Below are 23,635 nucleotides of genomic sequence, written 5' to 3' on the forward strand. Positions count from 1 at the left end.
AAGACCCGCAACCTGCCCTACTCCATCAAGAAAGTCAGGACAGTAACCCGTGACTGCCACATCTGCGCAGAGTGCAAACCGCACTTCTACCGCCCCGAGCGCGCGCATCTGATCAAAGCATCCCGCCCCTTCGAACGTCTCAACATTGACTTCAAGGGGCCCCTTCCCTCTAGCAGCCGCAACATTTAGTTCCTGACGGTGATCGATGAATACTCCTGCTTCCCCTTCACTATTCCCTGCCCCGACATGACCACATCGACCGTCATTAAGGCCCTCCTCTCCATCTTCTCCCTGTTCGGCTACCACGCATACATACACAGCGATCGGGGGTCCTCCTTTATGAGCGATGAGCTGCGTCAATTCCTGCTCAGCAGGGGCATTGCCTCTAGCAGGACGACCAGCTATAACCCCCGGGGTAATGGACAGGTCGAGCGGGAGAATGGTACCATCTGGAAGACCATACTACTGGCCCTCCGGTCCAGAGATCTCCCTATTTCCCGATGGCAAGAGGTTATCCCCGATGCCCTACATTCTATCCGCTCCCTCCTCTGTACCACAACTAATCAGACACCTCATGAATGCCTTCTTGTTTTCCCCAGGAACTCGTCCTCCGGATCCCCTCTCCCGGCGTGGCTGGCCGCCCCCGGACCCATCTTGCTCCGGAAGCATGTGCGGGTGCACAAGTCCGACCCGTTAGTGGAACAAGTCCAGTTACTCCACGCTAACCCGCAGTATGCGTACGTGGAGTACCCCGACGGTCGGCAGGACACGGTCTCCCTCCGGGACCTGGCACCCGCCGGCGTGCAGCCCTCCCCCCCCCCCCTTCACCACACACCCCCCCCCCCCGTCCTTTTTCCCCCAGCGCCCCACCCAGGCCACCCCTCCCTCATCCATGGCGTCTCCCCCACCAGCCCGGGGTACGGAGACAGTTCAAGGTCCATCGCTCCCGGAGTCCAGGACATCAGCTGAACCACCACCATCGGCTGAACCAGCGTCACCAACTCCACTGCGGCGGTCTGCCAGGATGTCACGGGCAACAAAAAGGCTGATCGAGTCCATTTGACTTCAACACCACCATGGACCTTGTATGGACACTATGTACTGTTGCTAAATGTCTGGGCCAGTGGGAAGCCAAGGATGCATTTTTTCCCCCTTCTCCCCTTACTACTCATACCGCCAGTTCTCCCCCCCCCCCCCCCCCCCAGCTCTTGTTGACAACCCTCCCCCCCCCCCCGGCTTCTTTCTCCGCAAGGGGTGAATGTGGTGGTATGATTAGCATAGCTGCCTGCCATTGGTGCAGAACACCGGCTTACCATTGGCCCTGGTCGGTCATGTGCCTCTCGACCGGTTGGTTGAGACCAGTCATGTGACGGCTCCCCGATTGGTTGAGAGGCTGAGTTAACCCCGCCCTGAGGCGGGGTATAAATACCCAGCACTCCCGGCGGTCGTCCTTCTACTGTAATCGACCGCAGGGCTAACATCTAGCAGATTAAAGCCATACTTTTGTTCAGCAACTCGTCTCGCGTTCAATTGATGGTACATCAGAGGGATCATTGCTTGTGGCATACATTTACTTAACTGATCAAACCTTTCATATTAATATATTAGCTATATGGTTAAGTTTTATATCTTGGAATAAAGACTGTTTGCACAATGCCCTGTATCAGACTGCATAATGTTGAAGAAAATATGAAATAAAAGTGTGCTGCCTCTAAAATTAGTTTAGACAGAAGCAGATAGAGATGATGCAATCATAATATTTTGTCAAACCTTTAATGTATAGGTGGCAGGTTGGCGCAATTGTGAGCACTGGTGCCTCACGGCGCCGAGGACCCGGGTTCGATCCTGGTCCTGGGTCACTGTCCTTGTAGAGTTTGCACATTCTCCCCTTGTCTGCGTGGGTCTCCTCTCCCCCCCCCCCCCCCCCCCCCACCCACAATCCAAAGATGTGCAGAGTAGGTGGATAATGTATATCAGTAAAGCATGGAATGCTTTGCATTTCATGCTTACAGACAAGTTTGTAGCAATATCTGGTGAAAGTGGCCTTGTGTATTGTGAAAGGATCAAATCTATTTACATGCATCTCTAATTAAATTTAAAAAATATAAATTGACTGTTATCTAAAATATTTTCAGAATGTCTGCTCTTGAGAGACAGACTCGCCAAGAATCTTCAGATAAGAATTTAGTTGTGGTTGAAATGTATTAGTTCTGTTCAGTTAGTCTGATCACTGTCACATTTAACCAGTTCACAAGAAGCCTTTTGATGCACCAGAATATGAAAGGCAGCACTGACTGTAACACTGTTGTGATATACCATCACCTGGATTTGCTCTGTTAATTGCTTCAATGCTTGTCAAGTAATCTTCTAATCTATTATTTTAAGCACATGCTTCAAATGGCTAATGCAACGTGGAAAAGGAGTAGAGTGAGTACTGTATGTGCAAAGAGGAGGCAGTGGTAATATTTGAGAGGATAAAAATAGATAATGAGAAAGTGCTTAAATGGTTGGCAGTACTCCAAGTGGAAAAAGTCACCTCCTCCGGATGGGATGCATCCTGAATTACTCGAGAATTAAAGGGGATCATTGCAGAGTCTCTGCCAACAATCTTCCAATTCTCCTTGGATATGGGGGATGGTGCCACTAGACTGGAACACTGCAAATGTTACACCCTATTCCAAAGTATGAAGAAGGACAATTCAGGTGACTACAAATCAGTCCAACCTAATATTGGTAGTTGGGGAACTTTAGGAAGCAGAAATCGGGAACAAAATGAATGACCACTTGGAAAAATGTGGGCTAATCAATGAATGCCAGTGCAAATTTGTTTAAGTCAAGTCATATTTGACAAACTTGACCTTGATCTCGCATGTCCATTGAAGCAACGGACAGGATGGATGAGGATGGTGTGGTTAATATTGTTCATTTGGTAGCATTGCTGCCTACATCGCTGAGGACCCGGGTTCGAATCCCGGCCCTGGTCACTGTCTGTGTGGAGTTTGCACATTCTCCCCGTGTCTGTGTGGGTTTCGCCCCCACAACCCAAAGATGTGCAGGTTAGGTGGATTGGCCATGCTAAAGTGCCCCTTAATTGGAAAAAATAATTGGGTACTCTAAATTTATTTTTTTTTAAATATTGTTCATTTGGAATTTCAAAAGACATCTGACAAAGTACCAGCTAGCAGACTTGGCAAAATTAAAGCCCATTGGATTAAAGGTACAGTGGCAGCAGAAATAGCAATCTGGCAAAGGTTCAGAAAGTAGAGTAGCAGTAGTGAATGCTAGTTGTCAGACTGGAGGGTGGTGTTTCCCAGGATTTATTGTTGGAACTACTGGACTAGTTGAAATAATTAATGACCTGGATTTGGGTATACAGGCATATTTCAAAGTTTACAGATAAAATGAGAATGTATTAACAATGAGGAGGATACTGACAGACTTCAGGAGGGCATGGGTGAAATAGACTGAAAAATGACAGATGTAAATTTGGCCAGAGAATTGTGAAGTGATAGTGTTGTATCTGTCCAATTCAGACACTTCAACCAGCTCTATAATTAAAGTTTACCCAGCTGTCTTTATTTATGAGGCGAGCAAGTAGGACACAGATATAATGCAACACACTTTATTAAAAATAGTTAACCCATAAATTACCGACTATACATACAAGAAACACCCAGGATTCGACTATACTTCTCATAAAGGTGATTTGGTATGCTGCAGATCCGATCCCCGAGTCTCTTTTGTTCATCTTTGCAAAGGTGATTCTCGCTGGCTGTTCCTTGCTTGCTTCCTTCTTTCTGGTCTGGTCAAGGTTACCTCACACACCATGCTTTGAGTCTTTGGCTTTGAGTCTTTGGCTTTGAGTCTTTGGCTTCCAGTCTTTGGCTTCCAGCCTTTGGCTTCCAGTCTTTGGCTTCCAGTCCTTTCTCTCCAGATGTCTGGAAAATGCCTATCTTTTTATCCGCCTGTCGCCACCCACCTCCTTTCTCCACCTGCCCTTGGCCTTTGGCCAATGAAGTCTCAGGAGGCAGGGTCTCAGTGCCCAATGGTCTGGTTGATGACCTTATGACAGGGCACCTGAGCCTGTCTTGGGAGGAACGATGATTGCTTGATGGGTTATAGGAACTGTGAACAATAGGCCAATGCATCTTAAGTAGGAGCGACTATCAGTTGATGGGATATCAGGAACTGTGGACAATAGGCCAGTGAATCTCAAGTAGCAATGATAATTACTTGATGGGTTATTCAGGGGCTGCTTCAGATAGATTCTGACCGCTTGTCTTGAGTCCTGTATATTCGGATTCTGTAGGCTTCTGCAGACTGTGGTTTTTAAAGTGTCCAATTCTTTAATTTAAGATATCCAATTTAATTGGCCCTAAAACTAGGCCTTGATTATTACTACAATAGATTTTGGTAGGAAGAATGAGGAGCAGTAATATGAGACTTATTAAGAGGCATATAGTACTGTATGAAAGCAAGGAAAATATGCTGAACCTTTATACAGGTAATACTGCTTGGGCCTCAGTTGGAGTATTGTGGCCAATTCTGGGCACTACAGGTTAGGAAGGATGTCAAGGCTTTGGAAATGGTATAGATGAAATTCACAAGAATGGCACAAAGATGGGGGAGGTCAGTTATGTGATGAGACTAGAGAGACAGGCTTCTCCTTATTGCAGATGAGGTTGAGGCGTTTTGATAGAGTTGTTTAAATATTGAGTTTTGAAAGGGTAATAAGAATTATTTCCAGTGGCAGAAAGGGTCTGTAACCAGGGGACACAGATTTGAGGTGTTTCACAAAAGGAACCAAATGTGATGTGCAAAAATACTTGTTATACAGCCAGTTTTGTGATCTGGGTGCATTGGCTGAAACTGTGGTGGAAACAGCTGTAGCAGCAACTTTAAAAAGAGGATTGAATAAATACTTGAAAGGGGGAGAAATACAAACCTATGGAGAAAATGCAAGGGACTAATTATATAGTTCTACCAGGGTTGATGGAGGCACAAGAGGTCTAATAGCCCTCTTCTGTGCTGTTATTTTTATGATTAAAGACCAAACCAAATATAGTAATCAAATGTATTATTTGGTTGGGGGCAGCCTTTGTCTTTGGTACATCTATCCACTTTCCTAACTTCCTGCCCCGGGTCAACTTAATGTCTTGTTTCAGCGAAAGAAAGAGAGCCTTGATTTTATATTTAACATTATAATTGGCCTCATTGTTCTTGGGTTAGAGAGAGAAAAATCAACAAATTTTGCTTTTAATAATTGCTCTAGGGATCTGAATAGACTGCTGAGTTTTCAAACAAAGGAGGCTATTGGGACAGCAGTGGTAGTGCATCCTTGCAGTAGCCATTACTTCCAAGCGCAGAAGGTGGAACTACTGGTATGGAAGCCAAGATACGGCTTTTGTGGCTCTAACATCGAATTATATCCTACTTTGCCACAATAACTAGCTTCAAAAGTACTTTGTAAAATACTCTGGGACAGGGCAGCACGGTGGCGCCCTGAGTAGCATTGCTGCCTCCATGGCACCATGGCCCCAGGTTCGATCCTGGCTCTGGGTCACTGTCCGTGTGGAGTTTGCACATTCTCCCCGTGTTTGCGTGCGTTTTGCCCCCAAACCCGAAGATGTGCAGACTAGGTGGGTTGGCCATGCTAAATTGCCCCTTATTGGAAAAAATGAATTGGGTACTCTAAATTAATTTTTTTAATTCTCTGGGACATCTTGTGGCGATAATACTTGCAAGTCATTTTCTTTGTCCTGGAACTGCTCACTGCTTCACATGTATCGATAGCTATGTGTTCTTCAAAACCTGAGGCTGGCCTTGACACAGTTACTGTTTATTTGTGATCTTGAAAGAGGATGGGAACCTTCCCAGCTGAAATCAAAATAGCACTAACAGAATTAAACTTGATGCCATTGTTTTTGCATATCAGATGACCTAGGAATGCTTTTGAAACAAAGAAAACTACTTCAGCTTAAGTAGAAAACACAATAACAGTTGGCATTGAACAAATCCCTATAAGATCCATATTCATCTTGTTTAAATATTTGGAAGGACCTTGCATTAGAATTGCATTATAACAATTTTCATTTGTTTTCTAAATCGTTTCAAAGTGAAAAGACTGTGGGCTGGATTCTCCGCTTCGCGACACCCAAATCGCGATCAGGTGGAGAATTGAGTGTCAGCTGAAAATCGAGTTTGGCGTCGGGTGTCGAACCAGCCGCCATGCTCCAGTGCATCGATGGTTGAGTCAACGTGCTCCACGCCCCATCCAAGGCCACATGGAAGGCACTGATGGGGCTCTGGGTGCGGTGTGGAAGGCAAAATGTCGGGGGTACAGCCAACAGATGGGGTGGTGGCATTTGAAGGTGGGGGAATATGTGGAGGCTGGAGCTGCGGTGCAAACCAGGGCCACTGCGTAGCCTGTTGGTCCTGGAGGGGCACCATGCTAACATGTCTGCCCTTATCTCCCTGCAGAGAATGGATTTGGGTATTCATTCAGCCAGCAATGGTTACCTTCTGCCTGGCCGCAGCAGCCTTTGCAGATGCACTGAGACTACTCACACAGGAACTGCTCGAGCAGGAACCTGCAGAGCTGGCCATCCAATCAGCTGAGGAGGAGGTGTGAAGGAGGTGACTCATCAGGCCATGTGTATACCATCGGCGCCTGTACTTCGAGGACCTGCCAGACCGTGTGTCACTGAAGATTCTGGCTGACCAGGGAGATCATGTGGCATCTGTGCCAAATAATGGCGCACATGGAACCTTAGGGGTATATGGGGGAGGATAACTGCTCCCGGTTGCCATCAATGTGACGGTCGCCTTGAACTTCTTCGCCACAGGGTCCTTCCAGGTGGCGAGCGGGGACCTGTCCGGGATCTCTCAGACGTCTGTTCACAGGTGCATTCGCGCTGCCACAGATGTCCTGTATTACCAGGCAGCGGACTATATTAACTTCAATGCGGACCGAACGCACCAGGTTACCTCGGCATTGGAATTTGCCGCCATCGCTGGCATGCCCCGGGTGCAGGGATAATTGATGGGACACATGACCTCCTATGGCCACCGGCGCATGAGGGGGTGCCTTTCATCAATAGGAAGAGCTTCCACTCCATGAATGTGCAGTTGGTGTGTGACCACTGGCTGCTCACCATGCACATCTCAGCCTGATAGCCAGGCAGCAAGCATGACACATTTGTCCTGATGCACTCGATGGTGCATGACACCTCTGAGGCGCTCCCTCGGGTGAGGAGTTGGCTCCTGGGTGACCAGGGTTATCCGCTGCAGGTGTGTGGGATGAGGGCGACGTCAGGTGCACGCAGATGGTGACTCTCCCAGGCCACCTAGAGGAGGTTGTGCAGTGTATTTTGGAACTGCTGGCCGGTCATTACGGTGGGGCCCACGACACTCACCGTCTGTGCCCCCTCCGCCCAGGCCCACTTGACCTCGGCAGGTGGCAGCTTCCCCCCCCCCCCCTCCCCGGCCCGGGGAACACAGTACCCCACCCCCCTCTGCCCATGGGGTCCATAAACATCTCGAGCTTTGCGTTCGCGAAGCGTGGTGCTGTTCTTCGAGGTGCCATCTTCTTGATTGGAATGAGACCCCAGCGAACCCCAGCCGGCATCATTTTGAATTACATTGGTTTCACGTGGTGAGTGCGCTGGCCCATTACCACATCCTGAATGGCTCTGGCAGTGGCGCCCCATCAGGACCGGGGAACACCACTGATCCAGTCCCGGTGTCAACACGTAAGGCCTTAAGGCGTGATCTACTGCCATGTCGCGCCCCAAGGGGAGCACGACATGGCCGATGGATACTGGGGAAAGCCTCCTGCGTCTTCCCAGCAGCCACGATGCCTCACGGAAACTACCCAGGTCCCATGAGGTGTCGGGATCAGGAACCCGCCCGCAATGGGAGGGATCAAGCCGCGATTGCGTAAGTAGGCCTTAAACTTACTTAAGACCTACTGGCCTTCCAGGATGTACTGGCCTGCACGCAAATGTGGACCAATTGGAACGGCTCCTGGAGAGTCTTCCAGAGCACAGCTTTGACAAAATGTCACCCAGACCCGAAACGTGAGCTCCATTACCTTTCCACAGCTGCTGTCAGATTTGCTGAGTTTGTACAACATTTTCAGTTTTTGTTTCAGATTCCAGCATCTGCAGTAATTTGCTTAAATAGATAGATTTATAAAGGGCTGAAATGTCAGTGGTTCTGGAAAAAAATGGCACAAAGTGGAGAAGCTTTACTGCTGCTTAGCAAGTGTGAGCCAGTGGCATAGACACAGAAACGGCAAGAGTTGAAGGGGAGAGTTCAGTGTGGGTCAGAGAGAGAAAACTAGGATTTTAGCTCCCCAAGAAAATCTGCAAGGCTCGTGGGATATTAGTTAACTAAATAATCAGTTGTAAGACTCATTAAAGAAATCAGTTTAGTGGAGGTGCTGCTTGAAGACTAAATTTCTCTGCAGTTGAAGAGTGAGGGTAGAGTACAGTTTTTGGTTATCTTGTTAAGAGAGTTTGAGTTTGGTCAGCAGCATTACATGAATGCTCAGGAATTCACTGGAAAAAAAAACATTTGCAACTGTGCCAGTGTAGAGCGTGAAGCCTTTGTATCAAGCTAGTGGTAACTCTTCACTGGTTTGTGTGTTTATATAGAAAGATACACAGAAAACAGAAGCAGGAATAGGCCATTTGGCCCTTCGAGCCTGCTCCATCATTCATTATGATTATGGCTGATCATGAAATTCAATACCTTGATTCTGCCTCCCCTGCCCCTCCCACATATCCCTTTAGCGCCAAGAGCCATATCTAATTCCTTCTTGAAGCCAATTTATACAAGGATAAGAAATTAATGGTAACACATCACCAGTTGCTACCGTTATGAAGTGTGGAATTATGGAAAGCTCGCACAGATTTACTAAGAGCAAGATCATATTTAACTAAGCTGATCGAGTTTTTTGGTGAGGTAGAAGGGAGGGTTTATGAGGAAATTGCGGTTGACATGGTGTACATGGACTACCAAAAGGCATTTGAGAAAGTGTCACAATAGGTTTGTCAGCAAAGTTAGAGCATGTGAAACAAAAGGCACCTTAGCAGCATGCATACAAAATTGGCTGAGTGACAGGAAACCGAGAAGAGATGAACAATTGCTTTTTGGACTGTTAAGTTACAGAGGCTTTCCCAGGAGTCCGTATGAGGACCCCTGCTTTTCTTTATGCTATTAATGCCACAGGCTTGGGTGTACAAGGTACAGATTCAAAATTTGTAAATGACACAAAACTTGGGAAGTATTGTGTACAGTGAGGAAAACGGTGATAATCTTCAAGAGGACATGGATTGGCTGGGAGAATGAAATGACAAGTAGCAGATGAAATTTAGTTTTGAGAAGTACAGAGTGAATTATGTTGGTGGGAAAAATAAGGAGAGGCAATATAAAATAAAGGATACAGTTCTAAAGGGAGATCGGGGGCAGAGGGTTATCTGGGAATATGTTGTGGGTTCAGTCTGAGGCTACAGGGCAGACCATTTAAGATGGCGATGATGAAAAATGTCTTCACCCAGAGAGTAGTCAACCTGTGGAATTCCTATTACAGAAAGTAGTTGAGGCCAAAACAGTGTGTTTTGAAGAAGCAGTTAGCTTTAGCACTTGGGATGAAGGGAATCAAAGTAAATGGGGGGGGAGGTGGTAGGTGGGATCAGGCTATTGAGTTGGATGATCAGCCGTGATCATAATGAATGGCAGAGCAGGCTTGAAGGGCCAAATGATGTTCTCCTATTTTCTATGTTTTCAAATTATTGAAGGTGGCAGGACAGGTTGAGAAAGTGGTTTATAAAGCATTCACGATCTGTGTAAAATTCTGGTTTGGTCTCAACTAGAATCTATTGGCCATTTCCGAGAACCGCATTTTAAGAAGAATGTGAAGACATTAGAGAGGGTGCAGAAAATATTTAGAAAAATGCTTTCAGTGATGAGGAACTTCAGCTGCATGGAAAGATAGGAGAAGCTGGACCTGTTCTCTTTGGAGAAGAGAAGATTTAAGAGGTGATTTGATTGAAGTGTTCAAAATTATTTAGGGTCTGGACAGAGTAGCTGGGGAGAAATTGATTCTGTTGGTGGAAGGTTTGAGAACCATGGGACACCGTTTTAAGAGGATTTGCAAAAAAGCTACGGTGCCATGAGGAAAATCATCCTTGCGCAGTGATTAGGACCTAGAAAGTAGTACCTACACGTTTGGTGAAGACCGATTCAATCAAGGCCTTCAAAACAGATCGATGATTATCTGAAAAAAAAAATATTGTAGGGCTGCAGGGCAAAGCCAGGAGATTAGGAGTAGGTAAGTTGTTCCTACAGAGTGACACGGTAGGCCAAATGACGACATCCTGTAACCATTCTGCGATTGTATTAGGATGTTTGACCTGAAAGCATCCTGCATTCAGAACCCAGATACTCAAGTTTTTTCCAGAAAGATTTAAAAATCCGATGAGATGTTTTGCATAGTATTTATGGTAATATCACTTTCTGCCTCCAATGATGGCCAACTGCTACATGGAGTAAAACAGGGGAATTTGTCAGCATCTATAAAGGTGTAAATTGGGGTCACTCATTTGTTGTGTGCAATTAAGAATGGAAACAAAATTACATCTGTAAAATAGAAAATTACTGAGACACTTCACAAAGCAGAAGACATAAGAAATGTAAATTAATTAAACAAGAGAACACTGCCATTTCAAGCTGATATATGAATCATATGAGCACAGTGGAATTTTAAAATAATATTGTCTGAAAATATTTCAACCTAATTTCAGTGTTCATACACAGTTTTGCCTGCAGTCTGGAGATGCATGCAGTTAGATTCCGAATTGTATCTGGAGTACTGTTATTCACAATGCAGGTATGGATATTATGATACTAATGTGTTGTTATGTTTTCTAGACTTGTCTTCGGCATCCAGACTGCGAATCAGCACGAATAAACAAGGGAGGCGTTTTCCACCGCATGAGGTTGGCTTTAGATCAAGTGATAGAGATTGTCACGGATTCGAGACAAAATGGTGACAATGAAATCCATCCCAACAGTATCTATGCTGACATCAAAGAATTTAAAGTAAGAAAGGGGGAGGGGGAATTAAGTAAACCAGAAATTAAATATTACAGGTTTGTTATTTCAGCTACATATACCAAAGCTCTAACGGTGTAAAGATTCCTGATGCTGGACTTATCAGGTGAAGATTTGACATATTTGTATGGCTGTTTTCTGAGCATTGATTTCACCAGGTGTAAACAGTCTTCCTAAAGGGGTCGACCCTCTCATCTAATAGCAGACCGTTGAATGTCATTTGAGGACATTAAGCCTTTTTTTTTTTGTTTTGCCCAAAATTGATTTAAATTGTTAAAACATGAAATCTGCCACAGTTCTGTTTTAAACATTGCTGTGGCAACAGATCTGATAGATTAATCTACCGCTCTGCATTTATAAATAGCCCTTAGTGTGTGGTTTGCTTCACAGCAAAATCTACAAACACTGATTCATGGCAACACGTGGATACCTCCGAGATAGGCTTAGCTAATTGCTGCTGGGATCGCTCGTCATGGGGAGGTAGGACACACTGATTAGAAATGCAACCTAGAACCTTTTCATCAGCCATCAATTCTGTATTTATATTCTGATTTGAAGCTATTTTCCAAACAGATGATACAACAGGTGATGAATATGCAGCAGTTGAGTTTTCAAGCATAAACATAATCACACTAAATGTCACAAAAAGTAAAAATGGTGCATTCACATTCTTACTACTTACTAATTTTGTAGTGTTACGTGGAACATGCACTTAATATTGCTACTGGGTGTATAATATAGACTGCTGAGCAATGAAAAGGCACAGTGAATAAAATATACATACAAATTCAAGAGATAAGCATAACCAATAGACTCATAATTGCAAGAGAATTTTAATGATTTGGAAATACACTGAAAGAGGGTAGATAGAGTATGAAATGAGGTGACTGTCTGAAACGGAGTAAATTTTAGCAAGATTAATTGGAGTATTTATCTAGATTAAATGGAAGGACAATTTGGGAAAGAGACTTTTTGATCAGCAAAGCTAATTATCTGGGCAGAAAATGTTCCCTTATGGGGAACAAATGTGTAACTAAAGTTTTGAATTCCGGGAGATGAGATTGATTTTGAAACTTAAAAAAAAAACATTTTGCACTTTCAGGATTCCAGGCTAGATAATTAAATAGGAAGCTACACAGATATAAATAACGCAAAAATGTAGGAACAGGAGTAGGCCAGGCAGTCCCTCAAACTTTCCTTTACCATTCGGTTAGATCATGGCTGATCTGTTCCTCAGTAACTCCATTTACCCAAATTTGCTTCAAATCCTTTGATATCCTTATCCAGCCAAATTCCAACTATCCTAGCCTTGAAAACTCCAATTGTTCCATCAGTTACAGCCTTTTGGGGGGATGAAATTCTAGGTTTCTACTACCTTGTGTGAATAAGTATCTTCTGGCTTTTTCTCTTAACTGGGCTGGCACCAATTTTATGTTCCCTCATGACGTAAAGTTAAGAGGCAGTTTGAAAAGGTTCGACAAAAAAGTCCATGATAGACCGCATAGCAGTAACAAGATAGCCCAGGTAGACTATAGCCACTAGAATGGATTGAACAGTGGAGTATGAGGAAATGGTAGGAGTAATAATGACTTCAATAAGTATTTTGTAGACCTTCAAGTTAATGATGTAAAGTCGAATACTGATGGATTGTTTTAGTTGGTTGTGAAGAATGTAAGTATTAAGAAGTCACAAGTTTACCAAAATTAGCAAGAGGAATTTAAGGGAAAGAAATCGCACACTGGTTAGAAAATGGAATTGTTTGCCTCAAACCATTGTTAAAACATTTTTAAAAAGAGGATAAACTGTTTTGAAAAATAATTTGACCTAGTTTTGTTTTGAATTGCATGGGGGAGTGAGCAGGAGAGGAGGATTAGATTAAATGAGTCATGAAGGAAAACAATTAAAGTCCATGATAGACCGCATAGCAGTAACAAGATAGCCCAGGTAGACTATAGCCACTAGAATGGATTGAACAGTGGAGTATGAGGAAATGGTAGGAGTAATAATGACTTCAATAAGTATTTTGCCGCTGTTTCCACAGTGGGTGGGTAGATTTTGGGATTGTGGAACCCACGGAGATAAGCATAACATAGCCAATGAAGATTATTATTAAATGAAGTGACTCAATGGATCTTGATTATCAATAAAAACAGAAAATGTTGGAAATACTCAGCAGATTAGGCAGTATCCATGGAGAGTGAAAGCAAAGTTAATGTTTCAGGCTGGTGGCCTGGAGATAAAATGGTTAGTCTTTCTTCTGCTATTCGTTAATTGCCATATTTTGATTTGCCTTTGGGCACTCCAAAGTGTGCATATATCTGGGACGCTCAGGAAGAAAGAGACCCATTGTGCTGGGTCTGTTTCCCAACTGCACTTCATCTTGACTTTCAGTTATATTGCAAGGAAGGCCTGCCTCCTTGTGCTGGTAAGTGGTGTTGCTTTTAAAACAAGAGACCTTCAAGTTAATGATGTAAAGTCGAATACTGATGGATTGTTTTAGTTGGTTGTGAAGAATGTAAGTATTAAGAAGTCACAAGTTTACCAAAATTAGCAAGAGGAATTTAAGGGAAAGAAATCGCACACTGGTTAGAAAATGGAATTGTTTGCCTCAAACCATTGTTAAAACATTTTTAAAAAGAGGATAAACTGTTTTGAAAAATAATTTGACCTAGTTTTGTTTTGAATTGCATGGGGGAGTGAGCAGGAGAGGAGGATTAGATTAAATGAGTCATGAAGGAAAACAATAGCATTCACTTCATGGGCTGAACAATGTGTTCCTGTGCTGTAGCAATCCAAGATTCAAGTATGAGAGATGCTGATGGTAACTGAATTCTGACTGATAGTGAGCTGATAGTCCTAAAGAGGTGAGGAAATATGCAAGATGCGCAGTTATTTTTGCTGAATTTTATATATATCAGATTGAGGGGGTGGGGGGTGGGGAGGGGTTTGGGAGTGGGTGGATGTCATGGAACAGTTATCACTTTCCATGAAAAATATCAATAACATATCTGGGTAGCCAGGCAGAGAATCAGTCATTCTCAGGAGCACCTCTAAATTACATTAACACAGATTTTTACATTTCTCACATCAGTCATTTTTATGACTTTTTTGAATGAAACTGCTAATTCAGTGCCAAATTATCAGCAGTTTAATGTGTGAGTCTATATTCACAGAACATTAGGTTGAAATTGTCCAAATCTATTTGTAAAAAAAAAAAACATTTTTGTAGCGACCTCTCAGCAATTGAGAGAAGATGCTTTCATTAATCTATCAAACCTAGACTGGATTGCACTTCTGGTTGTGCAAGGGTAGGGTGCAAAACTATTGTCCCAGGCAATTTCCAGAAAACTGTACTATGTTTCTTGAGAATAGAATGGAACATTATTGTTCCTTTTTATGGGAAGCTTGCAACATAATATATTTGGTATATTAAGATGATGGCTGCAAAATGAAAGATTTGTGTTTTCAGTTAATATTCCTACACTGAGAGATTGTCATTTTTAGCCGGATCATTCTTGTAAAATTGTCAAATGGCAATGAAACGGTTAAAAATGAGAGCAAGTGAATTTCACGTGGCCTGTTCATGGATTGAGGGAATTGAGATACGTTATTGTTCTATGTCCAATGGAAGTGATTCAGGCAACATGCATACTTTGTGCTACTTTCTCATCTCTATGATTGTGGTGTGCAGCACAGTGCTCAATGTGCTGCTAACAGGGAGGGGGGCAACACCTGGCACAATTTGGGTTTGGGTTCATTGTCACGTGTACCAGTCCAGACAGATCGTTCCATACATGAAAAACATAGGACCTGTAATAGATACATAGACATCGGGTGAAGCATACAGACTGTAGTACTACTTAGTACAGGAGATCAGTTCAGTCCATAAGAGGGTCATTCAGGAATCTGGTAACAGTGGAGAAGAAGCTCTGCTAGTGTGTGTTCTCATACTTTTGTACCTCCTGCCCGATAGAAGAGGTTGAAAGAGAGAATAACCCGGGTAGGAGAGTCTTTCATTATGCTGCCCGCTTTCCACAGTGGGAGGTATAGACAGAGTCAATGGATGGGAGGCAGATGGAAAAGTGGGTAATTGTGCAACAGTGTTGATGTGGGGTGTTTTCAGAGAGTTTGATGAACTGCTCATGTACAGCCCGTCTGGAGTGATGATCTATCAGCTGCCCCCCTTCTTTGTCTCCTCTACTTACTCTTTCTGTGTGGCTTACCAAAGGTATGGGGCGAGTACGGCACCTCCATGATTGCTAGGTTGTGTAGAACGCAGCAGATGATTAGAAATTTGGAGTCACCTTCCAGCTTGGTTGAGAGGGCTTCCCCCGCTGCATGATTGGGGAATGGAATATTTTACCATTCCAGTCCAACACCCTGTTGAGATCTGGATCCCTCAGAACCATGTGCATACTGTCAGTGGCTCTGTGCACCATTGGGAATCCCACTACCCTGAAAAAGCTACTTACCCATTCCTCCAACACATCTCTGCATACAGTGCATTGGTGACTTCCCTGATGCATTGGCAATGTTGCTGGCTTCAGGCTGGAGTTTTTCTGAGGTGTAACAAATTGAGGGCAACAGTGACCATTCCTATGTTACAACACTGGCTACATTTGAAAATCTTTCATGGGCTGTAAAGCATTTTGGGATGTCCGTTGGTTATGAAAGCATTATATAAATGGAAGTCCTTTTTTGGTGGCCACTAATAGTGCCGTCCTTCCCTTGCACTGGTGAATTGTAGCTGCTCCAGACATCAGGTGGAGATAGGAGAATTGCTCTCTGAAGATCCCAGGTGGGGTGTACGGCCTTTTATTAATTGCTGCCCTCCTCCCCCCCCCTGCACAATTTAGTCTCTCTGATGCCTGTATTCCGTCTCCCTGTTGTGTTGCAACCTAAGTTGTCTGCCACTATAGACCCCACGACTGATAGCAAGCTTTCTGATTAATCTTTCAAAATTCACTCAGCTCCTGCAAAGACCAAGAACCACTCCCTGCTTCATAGAATTATAGAATCCTACAGTGCAGAAGGAGGCCATTCGGCCATCGAGCTTGCACCAATCCTCCGAAAGAGCGCCCTACCCCTGTAACCCTACTGAACCTTTTTTGGGCACACTTGGGGGCAATTTAGCATGGCAAATCCACTAACCTGCACATCTGTGGGAGGAAACTGGAGCATCTGGAGGAAATCCACGCAGGCATGGGAAGAACGTGCAAACTCCACACAGACGTACAGTTCCTGAAACAACACAGTAATCAGTACTTCCATTAACTCTGCATGACGGAGATCTGAAAGACCCATACTGATACTTTTAAATATCACTCGTGCAGCCAAATGTGTGTTGAAATGAGGGGTCGTTAACAGGACCCAAAATAAAATCGAAGTGCTGGAAAAACTCAGCAGGTCTGTGGGGAGAGAAGCAGTCAATGGTTTGAATCCAATCATCAGAATTGCTTTTGCTTTTATGTTAACGGGGCCTGCAAGGACCAAAATGACAGGTCTAATGCCAAAATAACATTAGGCACTGACTGAATATCACAATCTGCCGAATCTGCATGCTGCAGTTGCGCACCCAGCACGCCTGCACTAACGTCCTTCCAACATGATGGTTTGTGTGGGCTAAGCTGGAAAATGCTGGTTGTGGATGCCCCACCATTTTAAAATCTCCTCCAGGCTCCTGTAGCATTGAAATCATCAGCAATCAGAAGCTTAATTTTGCAGCCAAATTAGTTCTCACTAAACCTTTGTTTCGCACCTCTTTGACTGTCAATGGTGGAAGTAGTACATGGACAGGAAACAAGATAAAAAGATGATGAATAATTACAACAGTCCAGGTAAATAAGTAAGCATGGATGATTTTTGAAATACGATAGGCTTTGATTGGAGTACTGGCTGAGATTCCATTGAATTCCAACTAGTCAAAGTCACTTGCCAATGAATTGCCATTGAATATGACCGATTCAATGTTTTCTGTGAATTACTTGACATAAGCTTGAAAGTTCCAATTAAAAATTCTGTCTAAGAATTGATATTGCTTTTCTGATAATTCAGATGAAGGTTGAAGGCTTACGAGACAACTTGCATGGAATTTCTAAGGATAACCTCGTAACAATGCTCGAGTTAATCCTGGAACATACAGAAGACTTCACAGATTCTGCATACACAAGTCATGAACATCGAGAGTGTATCTTAGAACTATCCCGCCAGGCCAAATTAGAACTGGAGCACCTGGTTACCGTATGGAAACAAGCAGTAAGATTTAGTTTGTTTTGTATATGAATCTAGAATGTTTTAAAATATAATTTGATCTTAAATATAACTTATTATTTAATAGGTGTATAACTTCCATAAAGTACATTGATTAAACTGTGGAGTTTTTGGGTACTCAATTACAGAAAAGACAAAAAAAGAAAAGCTTAGAGTCTAGATTCAAAAGAAAGATGATGATGAAAAGGAAGATTTAGTTATGAGCAGAGACTTTGAGACATTGGACTAGGTTCTTCGTATCGGGACACCTAAAGTGGGCTTCGGGGGGAAATCGGGATCACCAGAGACCCCCTAATTAAAGAGCCCACCATCAGAGACCCCCTACTTATAGAGACCCCTAATAAGAGAGACCCCTGTCTGGAAGCCCCCCCCCCCCCCCCAGAAGAAGGACCCCCTGTCTGGAAGCCCCCCAGAAGAGAGACCCCCCCTGTCTGGAAGCCCCCCCAGAACAGAGACCCCGCTGTCTAGAAGCCCCCCAGAAGAGAGACACCCCTGTCTGGAAGCCCCCCAGAAGAGAGACCCCCTGTCTAGAAGCCCCCCAAAGAGAGACCCTCCTGTCTGGAAACCCCCAGAAGAGAGACCCCCCCATGTCTGGAAGCCCCCCAGTAGAGAGACCTCCCCCCCTGTCTGGAAGCCCCCCAGAAGAGAGACCCCCCTGTCTGCAAGCCCCCCAGAAGAGAGACCCCTGTCTGGAAGCCCCCTTGAAGAGAGACCCCCCTGTCTGGAAGACCCCTAGAAGGGAGACCCCTCCCCCCTGTCTGGAAGCTCCCCAGAAGAAAGACTCACCTGTCTGGAAGCCCCCCCAGAAGAGAGACCCCCTGTCTGGAAGCCCCCTAGAAGAGAGACCCCCCCTGTCTGGAAGCACCCCAGAAGAGAGACACTCCTGTCTAGAAGCCCCCCAAAGAGAGCCCCCCTGTCTGGAACCCCCCAGAAGTGAGACCCCCTTTCTGGAAGCTCGAGAGCAGTCCAGACGGAGAGTCACTCTGCTGTGCTCTAACCACAATGTTTGTAAACATGGACCACTTCAAAATCATTCAAGGGTGAAGGGAGGTGATTGGAAAGCACTTAATTCTGTTTGAAGTGGTCCAGGACCTGTTAATCAATGGGGTGAAAACATCTAAACCAATGATATCCGTGAACTTCTCAGCCACGCGTATGCCTCCAGCTGACATTCAAGCTCCGAAACCTGGTCAAACCGGTGGCACTTCCTGAAAATGTGGTCGACCAGCCTGCCTGGACTGTCTAAAAATTTACACATTCAGCAGGCCGTGCAAAATACAGGACTGAGCTCCCCAATCCAAATTTATGCCAATTAGAAAATTATTTAAGCTATTTTAAAAAAAAGCTAAAACTCTTACCATTCCTTAATATAGCTTTAAATGCGAGAAAAGCAACTTACCCACTACAGGTTGAGCATCCGGTATCTGAAATGCTTGGGGCCGGGTATGTATCTGATTTCGGAATTTTTCGGATTTTGGAATATAATGTGCATTGGCACGTTGGAACTGTGCATGTGCAGCGCTCATTAGGACTGCGCATCGCCCGGGAAATGTCCTAGAGCCTTGTGGGATTCAGAATTTTTCAGAATTTCGGCTATGGGATGCTGAACCAGTCTTTACCAATCAGTTCTCTCCCTTGTCGCCTCTTCTCATTCTGAAGATTAAAAGTTGGAAAGTAAAAGAGGAACTTTTTAATCTCTTTCCCCTCTGCACTGAATTCCCAAAATAATCACATTCACCCTAATTGTGACTCACTCAGGAAGTGCTCTCTCCCAACTGCTCGTGTGGGAATCTTGGGGAGAACTTGGAATTATTCTCTGTAGGGTGTGGGTGGGTGAAAGGAATGTTATTGTCTTTTTAAAGAAGGATTGTATGAATATTTGGTGCAGAGGAGAATGCATGGCAATAGTGCACGGAATAGGACAGCGAGATTAGTTATAGATTGCTCTCGCAAATATTGGGCACAGATTTAATGGTATTAATGATCACTTTCCCTGCTTTAAAAACTAAGCTCTAGCATCAAGGTCTAATTTTTAAATAGGAACATAACATTTGTTACAGTAATTCATGGATCAATTAGCTGTTAAGGATAAGCAATCAATTGCATAATTCTAACTTTGAATTTCTACATATATAAGATTGGCCAGTATACTTAATTGTTCCCTTGAATATTTGGACATATCTTTGTGTTATCTGTGGTAAAGGAAGTTTGCAGTGGACAATGGATCGCTTTTCTTGTCAGGCACCCGATATGAGCATCAAGCACTCTCACTCAATGTCAAGTTCAGCTAAGAAATGAAGAATATCTTCCATGGTAGTGTGTTAACTCCAGAAGAACATCCTGACTGGCTCAATATGATGTAGGAGTTGGCCGTTTAGACATTGAAATCTGCTCTGCCATTCAACACGCTCATGATTGATCATCCACTTAAATGCCTCTTTCCCACAGTATCCCCATATGCTTTTGTCATTGGTATTTAGAAATCTGTCAATCTCTGCTGTAAATATACTCAAGTACTGAGCTTCCACAGTCTTCTGGGGTAGAAAATTCCACAGATTCACAACCCAGTAGTTGGCTCGGTGCACCAAATAGCCTAGTCCTGCTCCTATTTTCTGTGTGTCTGTTTTAACCAATTCTCTACATCTCAGTCCTTAGTGGCTTTCGCTCTATTTTGAAATTGTACCCCTGGTTCTAGACTCCCCAATCAGGGGAATCATCTTGCCTGCATATATACCTGTCTATCGCTTTGACTATTTTGTAGGCTTCGATGAGATCACCTCTCATTCTTCGAAACTCTCGACAATACAGGCACAGTTTCCTCAATCTCTCTTCATGGGACAGTCCTGACATCCCAGGAACAGGTCTGATGAACCTTTGTTGCACTCCCTCGATGAGATTAATATCCTTCTTAAAGTAAGGGGACCAAAAGTGCACCCACTACTCCAGGTGCGGTCTAACCAAGGTTGTGTATAACTGAAGCAAGACTTTGCTACTTCTGTACTCAAACCCACTTTTGATGAAAGCCAACATACCATTAGTCTTTGTAATTATCAGCTGCACCTACATGTTGGCCTTCATTTACATATTGACGAGATTACTTGGATCCTTTTGAACATCTACACTTTTGAATCTCATACCATTTAAGAAATATTCTGTGCATCTGTTCCGTCTATCAAAGTGGATACCCTCACATTTTTGCAGATAATATTCCACCTGCCATGTTCTTACCTTGACTACTTATCCCTGCCGTTCCCAACTTCTCACAGTCTGCCAACGTGAGAATGACTCGTTTATTCCTACTCTGTTTTCTGCCTGTTAATCAATCCTTAATCCATCCTAGTATATTACCTGTTATCCCATGTGCTTTAATTTTGCTAACCAACTTCCTGTAGGGTGATACTTTATCAAAAGCCTTCTAAAAATCCAAGTGCAATATTTCCACTGACTCTCCTTTATCAACTCTGTTAGTAGCATCCTCAAAATACAGCAACAGGTTCATTAAACATGATTTCCCATTCATAAATCCATGCGGACTATGTCTAATCAGATCATTTATCTCATCCTTTTCTGTAGATTCTAATATTTCCCTACTACTTGTATAAGGCGAACGGGCCTGTAAGTTTGGTGTTTTCTCTCTGGTTCCTTTCTTAAATAGTGGACTGACATTTGCTATCTTCCAACCTGTGGGAATCATTCCAGAATCTATAGAATCCACTATCCCCACAGCAACCGTTTTAAACACTCTGGGAATATCAGGTCCCGTGTGGATTTAACAGCCTTCAACCCCATTAATTTCTCCAATACAACCTTTCTACTGATACTCATTTCCTTCAGTTCCTCATTCTCCCGAGTACCTTGGATATCTAATTCTGGGAGATTTCTTGTATCTTCCTCAGTGAAGATAGCCGTAAAGTAATAATTTAGCTTCTCTGCCATTTCGCTATTCCCCATTATAAATTCTCCTGACTCTGCTTGTGATTGACCCACATTTGGCTTGGCCAAATGTTTTCGAGAAGCTTTTGCAGTCCATTTTTATGTTCATCTTCTATTCTTCCTGTCAGTTTCTTGGTCCTCCTTTGTTGTATTTTAATATCCACTCAATCATCAGGTTTACTACTACTTCTGGCAGCATAATGGACCTTTTTGTTTACTCTCAGGTTTTAAAAAAATTTATTTAGAGTACCCATTTTTTTTCCAATTAAACAACCCAAGCCTATCCAACCTCTCTTTGTAACTTAAATGTTTCATCCCAGGCAACATTCTGGTGAATCGCCACTTCACCCCCTCCACCACATAATCTATCCCTCGATTGATAAATATGCCATTTTCACCACCCTATTAACCTGCCCTGTTTTCCTGTCTATGGACAGACACGCCAAGGTCCCTCTGTTCCTCGGAACTTCCTAGTGACATGCCATTCATTGAATACTTCCTTGTCACATTACTCCTTCCAAAGTGTATTACCTCACACTTTTCAGAGTTAACTCCCATCAGCCACTTTCTGCCCAATTGTCCATCCCGTCTTCCTATAACCCAAGACACTCAACCTCATTGTTAACCACCCGACCAATCCTTGTGTCATCTGCAAACTTACTGATCCTACCCCCCACATAGTCATCTATGCCACTTATATAAATGACGAGCAATAGGGACCCAGCACAGAACCTTGTGGCATGCCACTGGACATTGGCGTCCAGCCCTAAATCAGACGTGTGTCATCACCTTCTGTCTCCTACAGCTAAGCCAATTTTGAATCCACCTATCAAGTTAGCCTGTATCCCATGTGCATTTGCCTTTTTTATCTTTTAGTGTATTTTCCCAATCCACCTTAGCCAATTTTCCCCTCATACCTCCATAATTTCCTTTCTTCAAATTTAACACCCTAGCTTCAGAGCGAGCTATCTCACTTTCAAACACCACATAAAATTCAATCAGATTATGGTCACTCATCCCGAAAAGTTTTTTACAACCAGATTATTAATTAGCCCTTTTTCATTACACGCAAATTTGTCCTCACCAGTTGTTTAATGGCAAATGTTATGATCCCAGCTTATGTTAATTCTGGGCAGTCAGGTCCCAGAGATGAACCCCCACTCGAAAAACCGTGGGAGGATTCTCCCATTCTGAGAAGTGTTGACGCAGAATTTGTGGATTTCCACGACAGCAAAACTGCCGTCACTACTGTTAAGGAGCTAGCATCGGCGCCAGGTGGACCACAATTGATTCCAATGAGAAATGGTACGGGATTCATCAGTTTCGCGATGGACAATCGGTAGGCTGACCAGCTGCAGCCACATATACGCTCTTCACTTCCCACACACGCCATCCCAGCCAACAAGCTGGCAGAAAGACGCATGGCCCCAAGATTAACCGACGCTGAGTTGGAGACCCTCCTGGACGCGATGGTGGAGAGGCGGATGACCCTGTACCCTGGCTCAGGAAGGAGGCTGTCAGCCGCAGCCATTCGTGTGCCTGGGTGCAGGTGGCAGAGGCGGTCAGTGCCGTGGCAACACTGTCCAGGCCAGTCAGCAGTGCCGAAAAAAATGCATGACCCCCTCAGGACGGCCAGGGTGAGTAGGCAGCCCTGTGCCCCTGGCACTAACACCACCCCCCCACCACACATAACCGGAGGGTGGCAGAACCCGTACCCTGCCAGCTCCATACCGGCTGCCATGGTCGGGTGCCCTGGCCCTGAGGCATCGGACTGTCTTATTGCTGCCATTTTCTGTTTTCCCCCCAGCCCCCGCCTTCCCCCAGGAAAAGGCAGCCCAAAACCGCCGGGAGCGGGGGAAGACAGGAGAAGGACCGCCGGACATGCGGCCGCTAACCATAGTACAGCAGAACGCCCTGGATGTGGTTGGCGGCCTGGAGAAAAGGGAGATCGGCGATGTGGAGTTCGGCTGCGGGAGTGAGACCCCGCTTAGTTGCGGGTCCCCATGACACGTGTGTAACCCCCCCCCCCGCCACCATCACCCCTACACCAACCACACCCACACATTCACACCCACCACCCCCCAGCCCACGGTCTAATCATGTGTCTTGTCTTGTGTCTTGCAGGACCTACTGGAGATGGGTTGGGTCCATCTCTTTTCTCCAGCCAGTGTCACAGCCGGAGGCCTCCCGTGAGCCGAGCAGTAATGAGAGCAGTTCGTATGGCAGTCCTCTGCCCGAGTCTCAGGAGATCCTGAAGCTCTAGTCTGACAATGACACCGATTTCTCGTCACAGCTGTCTCCTACACTCTCCACC

At 44.5% G+C, this 23,635-nt stretch overlaps 1 protein-coding gene across 2 annotated transcripts in view; it reads left to right on the forward strand.

The window, feature by feature from the left end:
* Window positions 1-23,635, forward strand: part of ctnnal1 (catenin (cadherin-associated protein), alpha-like 1) — a 459,393-nt gene that overhangs the window by 358,464 nt on the left and 77,294 nt on the right. For both annotated transcript variants that reach the window (XM_038797869.1, XM_038797868.1), the window contains 2 exons: window positions 10,936-11,106; window positions 17,173-17,373. In XM_038797869.1, coding sequence (XP_038653797.1) covers window positions 10,936-11,106; window positions 17,173-17,373 — 372 coding nt within the window. The remainder of the gene's footprint in view (window positions 1-10,935; window positions 11,107-17,172; window positions 17,374-23,635) is intronic.

Source organism: Scyliorhinus canicula, chromosome 5 (assembly GCF_902713615.1).
Source record: "Scyliorhinus canicula chromosome 5, sScyCan1.1, whole genome shotgun sequence".
In the NCBI taxonomy this organism is placed as follows: Eukaryota; Metazoa; Chordata; class Chondrichthyes; order Carcharhiniformes; family Scyliorhinidae; genus Scyliorhinus; species Scyliorhinus canicula.